At 44.4% G+C, this 10130-nt stretch overlaps 1 protein-coding gene across 1 annotated transcript in view; it reads left to right on the top strand.

Annotated features, from left to right (window-relative positions):
• The first annotated feature begins 790 nt into the window (after window positions 1-790).
• ENPP2 (ectonucleotide pyrophosphatase/phosphodiesterase 2) overlaps window positions 791-10130 on the top strand; it is a 39207-nt gene continuing 29867 nt past the window's right edge. Inside the window, exons 1-6 of the mRNA XM_015413017.1 lie at window positions 791-914; window positions 2773-2804; window positions 5759-5886; window positions 6737-6824; window positions 7678-7765; window positions 8940-9112. Of these exons, the coding sequence (XP_015268503.1) occupies window positions 791-914; window positions 2773-2804; window positions 5759-5886; window positions 6737-6824; window positions 7678-7765; window positions 8940-9112 (633 nt within the window). The remainder of the gene's footprint in view (window positions 915-2772; window positions 2805-5758; window positions 5887-6736; window positions 6825-7677; window positions 7766-8939; window positions 9113-10130) is intronic.

Genomic DNA, 10130 nt, shown 5'->3' with positions numbered 1-10130 from the left:
GCCCGAGAGCGCCCCCGCAGCCCACCCGCCGTTTGCCCCGACACAAACATGTCGATTTCACACCCGAAGCTCCGGAGCTGCATTTTGACTTGGGGCTTCGCCCGATTTCGTCCGCAGTTTTTGAGGATCATGAAACTGCGGAGGAAATCGGGCAAAGCCCCGAGTCAAATGCAGCCCCGCAGCCTCGGGTGTGAAATTGATATGTTTGTGTTGGGGCAAACGGCGCTGTGCTGCGAGGCAGCTCTAATGAGAAATCGCCCATAGAGTTTTGTCCCAAAACTAGAGCGTCACCCCCTGATGTCCCCAGCACAATGACGTCACTTCCAGGTGATGTCATCACGGTGTGCGTGCTTCGCACATGCATGCCAGAACATCCTGGAGCAGAGGCTGGATACTGGAAGCCAGGTAGGACATGGCAACCCTAGTTTCTGCTACTCTAAGCAGTGCGTGTGCAACAATCTGGTTTAAATAAGCCACAGCTTACATCTGAAACTAGCCCATGTATGCTGATGGAACCCTCGAGGCAAGCCCACAGCAGATATTTACTTTTCTTGCTTTGATTTTCCTGAAATTATAAATAGAAATGATAATTTCAGTTGAAAGAAATAAGGTATAAAAACCATCTTTGTTGCAATTGCTTACTTTTAAAATCTCCTGGAAACTTTTGAACAGTCTAAACTATAACTTTTGTTTGTTTCCAACTACTTTCCTGCTAATTGAAAGTTGTGCGCTTTGCTTCTTTTGAAAACTTAATTTTGCATCATAAGATAAAACGATTTTTGTTGCAGGGATGGAAGACGCCACTTGTGAAAGAACAGAGTATTTGAGCAACTTTCATCTTAATGTGGATGACCTATATTTGGTACCTGGAACTTTAGGGCGCATTCGTGCCAAAGCTAACAGTAATGTCAGATGTAAGTTGATTTTGAATACCTTCTGTCCTGTCTAGCGTGAGCTGCAGCTGAGGCAAACGCTTTCCAGGTGTGAGTCAACGCACAGCCACTGAAGAGAGCTTAAATCGTCTTTATTTAACTTCACATGCATTCAGTAGATCATTTACTCACAATCGAGCTGATAGCTGGATAGAGCGTTACATCTTTCTGATCTAGGTCAGTCCTATGGCCGTGGTGAGAAAAGAGATGGGCTTCCCCTCTCCTTGCAGTAAGGGTTGATGGACAAAGAAATGGAAAAGAACAATAAAACTCCTATCTTTGCGCCTCTGAACTCAGGAAATTACTCTTAATGAGCCAGTCAGAGGGAAGCTTCTGGGACCCCTAACTGTGGACTCCAATTCCCAGGTGCCACTACTCTTAAAGGTACATTAACGCTGGCTGGGGGCAGCACACCTTCACTATACCTCGGGGTGCTCCCCAACATTACTGCCAAGAGCAATAGTAGGAGGAAGGGAGCTCCGCCCTCCGGAAGAGTGGAATAGCACTCAGAGGTGTTTCCTCATGCAGGGGACTTGGGGTACTGCTGCTGTCTAGAAATGGCATAGGAGATGATAGGCCCAAATCCGAATGTATGCCATTTTAAAGGGCTAATATCTCATCTAGAACAGAAGCATTTAGGAAGAACGGTCATCCCTCTTCTTAGAGACAGTATGGAATGAAGCAATTAGTATGTCAGATGGGACTAGGGGAGGCCAGGGTTCAGATCCCCTCCCTGTAGGTTTGCCAACTTGGGGCCTGGAGATCTCCTGGAATTACAACAGGCAACAGAAATCAGTTCACCTGGAGAAAATGGCTGCTATGGAAGGTGGACTCTATGGCATTATACCCTGCTGAGATCCCTCCCCTCCCTGAACCCCCCTTCCTCAAGCTCCACCCCCAGAATCTCCAGGAATTTCCCAACTCCAAGTTGGTAACCCCGCCTCTCTGCCCTGAAGCCCTTTGGGTGACTTTGGGCCGGTTACTTTTTCTCAGCCTAATCTCCCTCATGGGACTGCAGTGGCTCAGAGGTTAAGACGCTGAAGCTGCAGACTGGAAGGTTGGTAGTTCAGCAGTTCGAGACCCAGGTGCCGCATGACAGAGTGAGCTCCTGTCTCTAGTTCCAGCTCCTGCCAACCTAGCAGTTCGAAAACAAGAAATTGCAAGTAGATAAATAGGGACCGCTTCAGTGGGAAGGTCACAGCGTTCCGTGCGCCTCGGTATTTAGTCATGCCGGCCACATGACCATGGGAACGTCTTCGGACAGCGCTGGCTCTTCGGCTTGGAAACGGAGATGAGAGCTGTCCCTTAGAGTCAGATTCAACTGGCTTTCGAGCAAGGGAAACCTTTACCTCTAATCTCCCTCATGGGGTTGTTGGAAGGATAAAATGGAGGAGAGGACAACTGGTTATCACCCTGGGCTGCTTGATGGTAAGGTGGGATAAAAAAAGAAACATAAGGGCAAGAGTCCAGTAGCAACTTAAAGACTAACAAAATTTGGGGCAGGGCTTTCGTGAGTCACTGCTCACTTCTTCAGATGCAGCTGGAATGTGGCTCCATCTGTCCTATATATTGGAAAGTGGAGTGATTTCAGATGCCGAATGACATTAGCAGACAAATGACAATAGCAGGTGTGATTGGGTTAGGTGTGATATGCAGAGAGGCAGTAGGTGAGGTAGTAGGAGAGGAAGTAGTAGTAGAGGTGGTAGTAGTAGTAGATCTACAAAAAAAAACCCATAGTAGATCTTTCTGTGAACATCTTCTTAGGTGGTAGTAGTAGTAGATCTACAAAAAACATAGTAGATCTTTCTCTGAACATCTTCTTTTCCTTTCTCTGTATCAGATGACCCAAAGGCTATTGTCGCCAATCTCACAGTAAGTACTTGAGCAGCATGCGTCTCTGTCTAGAGCACACATCTACTAATTATGGGTTCTCTGATCACTGTTACAGGCTTATGGTTTAGGTAGGATGCTCATTAGGTCCTGTAAAGCCCTCTAAATAGGTGTCTTCATGAGTAAGGAAGAAGGCTTGTCATTATTTCCACTGTTTGTTGCTAGTGATAGATTTTATAACTCTTCTGGATAACATATGCCTGGCTGCCTTGACTCTATGAACTGAGTTTATTTCTTCCTTCCTTTTGAAATGGAAAATGCTCTTATGAGTAAATATTTTGCCAGTGCTCTGTTCGAAAATTCGACTGATAGCATGCACTTCCAATTACAACCCCCCGCCTGGAAAAAAAACCCTTAACACAAGCCTGGACTTGAAATTTGTCTCTTCAGAAAAGGGAACTTAAATCAGTTTGCACGTCTTGGAGTAAGGTTTCTACTAACTCTTTCATCCCTCCATCCCTTTAAAATGAATAATATGTGAGGAAAGTAAAGATAGCAGTCAAGTGTATAATTCAATGCAGTCAGTCGTCAAAGATGGCTGTAAAAAGAGTCTTGGTGATGGATCATTGGTCTGTCAGAAGAGTTAGAACCCAAATGTTTGTGGGCTCATAGGAATCGGTCCATGCTAGATTTAACACATTTGCTTCAGAGCTATACCGTTTCAGGCTATAAAATGTTTGAATGCTCCCTCAGGCACCTCTCCTCATGGTGCTGTTTTTCCTTTAAAAATATTTAAAATAATATACAGTAAAGTCGAAACAAAGGTAGAACTTATAAAAGTGATGAATCAGCGGGAAGTTTCTAGCTTGATCTTTCTCCTTAGATACTAGTTTCAAATGTGCAGGGGGTATGTTTTTAATTCTATGAAGTAAATATACAGGCCCTCGTCTGCCATTTTGAAAGGCATAGCGCACTGATAAATCATAAGAGGCTGTTGATCATGCAGCATAACTCCAAGCTAGATAGCTCTTGCTGATTTATAATTTAATCGGAACATAGCACTAGACAAATTCATGATGGCATTAACATTCATGGTATATCACGCCTCAGAATAGTGGAAGAGAATCTAGACTCTCTTTTTTTGCCATCAAGTTGTAGCTGACTTATGGTGACCACGTAGGGTTTTCGAGGCCACAGACATTGAGAGGTGGTTTGCCATTACCTGGCTCTGTGTAGCAACCCTGGACTTCCTTGGAGGTCTCTCATTCAAGTACAAACCGGGGCCGATCCTGCTTAGCTTCGGTGATCTGACAAGATTGGGCTAGCCTGAGCTATCCAGGTCAGGGCCTCTAGATCTAGACTAGAATATAGACTAGCTGTTTATAAATTCATGGGCTTAGCATTCAAAGACTTGAGGTGGAGCTGGACTTCAAGTTCAGAGGATGGGTCCCCAATCAGAGGTTAGTTCACACACCACGTTTTAGACTTGAAATTGCCTCCAGCTACTGGGTTCAGGAAATGACTGGAAGAGTCCTGTGTGAATAAGTCATTGATACAATTTTATCACTTACGATTGCTTTTGGATAGCTGCTATGTATCTGAAATCATAATGTGTGGATTGTAATACGATATGGCCAAAAAATTGGAAGACATTGAACCACACTTGTTTTTGTAGGGGGGAAAAATATCTTAATCCCGAGTTCGTGCTTAACATTGTTATACAGGTTATCAACAAACTCGGGTCTTCTGCGAACATTCGTAGGCCAGCAATGCAATTTGCATGGGAGTGGAGCAGCCAGTGTTCTCCCTCACTCATTTGGAAATGTGTGAATGTCTTGTGTGGGGTGCATAGTGGGCCACTCTGTGCAGTTATTCCCCCTCAAAGTGAAACAATATTTCTCCTGCCCACTGTATTTGGTGCCCACTTCATATGTGACATTATTTGTGTGGTGGAGAATAAGTGGGTGGGGATCCCATTCTACTTCCTGCATCCCTGTCACGGTAAGTTTCTGAATGGGGCCAAAGATGAAGTTAGACGACTATTTGGATGGATTAGTTTAGCTGGGAGCATTGCTTAGCATGGAGGGATTGATAGGAGAACCTCACCAAGTCGCTTTCAGCCAAATTCCTTTCCTCGAGTATTCTTGAGACACGAAACTATATAATCCTTAACCCAGAACATCTTTAGGTTAAAATTCCTGGTTGGTGGCTTGGATTTGATGAAAAATTGGTATAATTGGGAGGAAATGTTTGCTTTGAAACATTTCCGTTTTTGAAGACCCATTTATTTATTTATTTATTCAGTTTCTATACCACTCAATCCCGGAGGCTCTGAGCAGTTTACATAGGCATATTATACTTCCTAGCGAGGGCCACAATGTATTTATGGGGGAGGTGAGTGCCTACCAGGCACCCAGCCGGCTTGTTCTTTCTTCTTCCTGCGGATTCATGGTGGGTTCTATCTCGGTGCGACTGCACAGCGGCTCCTTCTGGGTTGGCTCCACAGTCCGCTACTGTGCGACGACTGCTGCACCGGCCTCTGTCCGATTGGCTCTGGCCGTGCTGCGTTGCTGCGTCGCTTCGTCTTTGGCCATGCTCCCCCCCCCATGTGACCGGGGCCTAAGATGGGCATTGTTAGCACAAACCTTTACAATAATGAAATAAAATATTTGTTTTTTATTCGTTTAGTTAATATTTCATTCATCTTTGCTGCGTATTTTCATTCATCATTGGTGTTTTGCATCACAAGTGTGGTCTCTCTGAAGCAATCCCGGAGTTTAGAGAATGGTCTTGTTGTCTGGCAGGATTGCTTGTTTAGAGACCAGAACTGCACTCTAAGAAGGATTTACATTGCCAAAACTCCTCTCCCCCCTTTTAGTTTCTGTCATAGAAACGGGAGGGACTCAGTCTAATTCTTCATTTGGTTTTCCAAAGGCATGCACAACCCTGCTGATGCCCCACAAGGCCCCTTCGAACTTACTTTCCTCTTGTTTCAGTGCAAGAGACAAGACCAGCACTTTAAGCCCTATCTGAAGCAACATCTCCCCAAGCGGTTGCATTATGCTAATAACCGAAGAATTGAGGATGTTCACTTGTTAGTGGAAAGAAAATGGCATGTGGCCAGGTAAATTAGTGTTGTTGTTGTAGTTGTTGTTGTTAAATTTATACCCCGCCCTACCCCACAAGTGGGCTCAGGGTGGCTTACAATATAAAACCATCAGACAATAAAACAATACATGGCAGCAACAGATGATAACAAAAACCCATAAGTAAGATGTCTTCCTCTCTTTTATGGTTTATACTTTTGTTTAGATGTTCCTTTTTGACCAAAATTATGCTTGTAAACTTGTGGATGTTCTTAGATCTCTTGACCATGGTTGAGAAATCACTTGTGTTATCTCTACACTCATCCTTTATGGTTATTGCCACTGGGTTCCTTCATAGCTGCTTGCCATTCTAAAAGGAAAGGCAGCACTGGAGATAGTGATTGACAGGGTGGAGTCAAGAATATGGGGAGAGTAGCATGCTTTTTCACTTTTAGGAAATGTATGTGCCAACTTGGTTTTTTGCAATGCAATAACAAGCACTGAATAATGCAGTTTCAGTCCACTAATGATCTTTTGCAAGTAGATTTAGCCATTTTATGCACTGAAACCGAGTTGCAAAGTGCATTGAAATTGAATTTAAAGTGGAATGTTTAATGTATGTAAAAGTGCCCTAACTTTATTCTAAGCCCCGCCTTTCTGCACAAACCATCATGGAGAGGTTGAGCTGTCCTGCAAAAGGTGCTTCCAGCTCCCAGACCGCAGTCTGGAGTCTCATCCCCCCCACTCCTTATGCCAAAATTTACCATCCTTAGCCTAAGATTACAAAGAACCTTCTTCCACTATTTCATTAGAATATTTTGCAGAAATCATATCTAGATATATTTGAACTCAGTGACAATTTTACGAAGAGTCTTATTTCATACTTAGGAGGCCTGGAGATGTCTTTAAGAAAATAACTGGAAAGTGCCTTTTCCAAGGAGACCATGGATATGACAACAAGATTAATAGCATGCAGGTAGGGGCTGCAGAATCCTTTGGAAGTTAGGTGGTGGCAGTAGAAGGGAATCTAAGATGGGCATTGTTAGCACAAACAGAACTTTACAATAATGAATTGTAGCTACTTAAACTGCACTCCAGCACTCTCCTGGGGCTGCCTTAAAATAAACCTGTTCTAAAACTGCATGGAAAAACCAAAGAGAGAAGTATTTTACGTGTCTGCTGTGTGTAATGTTTTTACATGGAAAGAGCTTTGTGGGCAGTCACACACAGGGATTACGTATGATTCCTGTGTATGATCTCACACAAACCTCTTTCCACATCTGTGCAAAGGAGCTTATTTGGATTTCAGCCTCTCTGTGCGAAAATATTGTTTCTAAGTTTGTAAAGTTTCAGCAAACTTTATTCAGGGCTGTAAGAATTATAGACTGTAAAAATTCACCATTTCTATATTAAGGTGGTGCATCTTTTGCACCAAGAAGAGCTGGATTTTGCCATCTGCGTATGCAGTGCGTTTATCAACAGCTTCTATTTGGGAGCAATGCATGCCAAATAATGCCCATTGGGACTGTTTCAGGTTAGGAAAATGGCACAGGTGAGGGACTGAGGGCTGTTCTGTATGTGTGCCACAGTCAAGAACTGAATTGTGCGTGGAACAGCAGTCACTGGGGGTGGGATATTTGTGAATTTCCTGCATCGTGCAGGGGGTTGGACTAGATGACCCTAGAGGTGCATTCCAACTCTGTGATTCTATGAATTTAGTGCCAAATACACTGTGGGTTCTCCTGCACTTGTATGGAATTGTAGTGCACACACAGAGATAATCCTAACTAATTTTTAGCTTAATTTCTTTTCTTCATTTTATCTCTTAGACTGTCTTTGTAGGCTATGGCCCTGCATTTAAATACAGGACAAAAGTCCCCCCGTTTGAAAATATCGAACTTTACAATGTTATGTGTGGTAAGTAGCATCACTTTAAAATTAAATTACATAATATGATCCCAGGTACTTATACCTACATTTTCACTTCTGCTTGACATTCTGAGTCTGCAATTTTTTTGTCTCTGAGCATGGCTGTGTTGTAAATTTTGGCTGAAGTGCTGAATGCTTAGTCTGAAGTCTGTTTAGGGTTATCAGCCACCTTTCAGCCTGGAAAATTATGGACAGTCCATCAATTTACTGAAGCAAATGGAGAAAGGCATCAAAGGCCTTATAATGATCACAACCCAAACTCTTGCACTTATTAGGAAAGGCAATGTCTGGGGTGCAAAGAAGAAGACCCTGGGAGGGGGCAGCAAGAAGACAATTAGGATAGTGAGGTCAGCACCTTCTCTCCTGTTTAGTGCCATTCCTTATCTGTCTCCAGATTGCTACCTTTAGGGCAATCTCCCCCTTCTTCTTGGAAGTGCCACACTCAGTCTTACCTTCTCTCTCAGCTAGAGATCTAGTTAGGAACCTAAAACATATAGTACAGGCAGGGCTATTTTGGGGCAGGAACGCACAGGAACGGAGTTCCAGCTGGCTTCAGAGTTGGCCACACCCACTACAGCCAAAATATCTGTGTGCGTGGCTACAGAGGGAAGGCCTGGAGAGTGACCCTCCCCCGGCGGCTCCAAGGTGGGCGGGCCAGGGGGGCCCCTGGAAGGATCGGGGAGACATTTAAATGCCTCCCCCAGCCTGTCCAAGGGCTGGCTTGCCTGGGCAAGCCAAGGGAAGGCATGGGGTGTGGCCTAATATGCTAATGAGTGCCTGCTGGGATTTTTCTACAAAAAAAGCCCTGAGTACAGGACAAAACCTGTCTCATTGAGACCATCCTAGAATAATGGATGGCACTCATTCCTACAGAAAACAACTAAGTGCTGACCTTTGTTGTGTCGATGGTGCCGTGGGAGTAAAACCCCGCTGCCCTTCATCCTAGATCGAACCCATAAGAGTGGAGTGGATAGGTATGTAGAATCAGTCTGGGCAGGATCTTGATGCATATTTATGGGGTGAACGTACTGTATTTTGCAGCCTAGATAATAGCAACAAGCTTCTTTCCATCCACACACCCATCCATCCATCCATCCATCCATCCATCCAAAGTGGATCTTATCTGCAGCCATTTCTTCCCCTGTTTTTAATCCCTTGCCAGACCTTCTTGGATTAAAGGCAGCCCCTAACAATGGGACCCACGGAAGTTTAAATCATCTGCTTCGGAGCAATACATTTAAACCAACCATGCCAGATGAAGTTGCCAGGCCACTCTATCCTGTAGCTGCAACGCCTCCGTCTGACTATGACCTGGGATGTACGTGTGATGACAAGGTAAATTCATGGCAACCCTTAGTACTTTTAATGCCTCCTAAGAAAACCCTTGAAATGCTTGATGGTACCAGGTGTTGCCGTAAGCCATTGTCAAATGGAAAATTCAGTAGGTCTTCTGAACTGTAAATAACATTGAATATGCCTAATATTGCTGGGACTAGGATTAATGCTTCTTGCAATGTGACAGAGTCTGAATTTGTCTGCCTCCTTGAAATTGCATCAGGATTAAGAGTAGAGCTGTTTTAGCTGGGTTTCTCTCCAGGTTTCTTGGTAAAGGGAGCAGGAAATCTGGACTAGGTGGGAAAGCGTCAGTTTGCTCTGTTAAAACATTAAAGATGGGAGGGTAACTGTAACCACTAGCCTAGTACTGCTGATTTTGTGGACTGAGCACCAGAGTTTGGAAAGAAGATGAGCTGCTGTAGGTAGTGGCGAGACAGTGAGGAGAGGGATGGATAGGAAAAGGCTGCCACTCCCATGTTTCTAGTTTCAGGAGACTGAGGCCCTTTCTGCACCCGTATTTTGCCTTGGTTCCTGAGTGCATCCTATTCTTCCATTCTGCATTCCCTCCTGCTTTCACTTCCAGTTTGTGTCAGGGCTTTCTCTGGTTTCTGCATTTGTTTTACAGGAATCTGCATCCAGACCGCTTCCAGCACACTGTTGCCCCGCAGCTACCGAAACTCCTTTTGCTGTGATTCTTTGTTCTCATCCGCTTTCAAATTGCTAATCCTTTCTAAAGTGCAATTGCTTCTCTGGGTATTTAAGTGCCGTCCACTGTCCCTCCCCTGTTTCTGCCTCTCTCTCTTTAGGTTGATGCTCCTTCCCCGTTCTGTTTTCTTTCCCTCCCGTGCAGGCAAACATTTTAAAAAGCCAAAGAGAGCATACGAAGGAATCAGTAGACATAAAGGACTAGGGGATTCCCTGCTCCCAAATGTGTCAGTCTTGCATGTGTGGGCCTGGATTTTCCCCTTCCTTCCCTTTCTTTTTGCAGAATCACAGAGGGAGGGAGGGAGGGAGGGAG

This window comes from Gekko japonicus, unplaced genomic scaffold (assembly GCF_001447785.1).
Source record: "Gekko japonicus isolate JY-2015 unplaced genomic scaffold, Gekko_japonicus_V1.1 scaffold2464, whole genome shotgun sequence".
NCBI classification, from domain to species: Eukaryota; Metazoa; Chordata; class Lepidosauria; order Squamata; family Gekkonidae; genus Gekko; species Gekko japonicus.
This window is presented reverse-complemented; position numbering and strand designations above follow the sequence as displayed.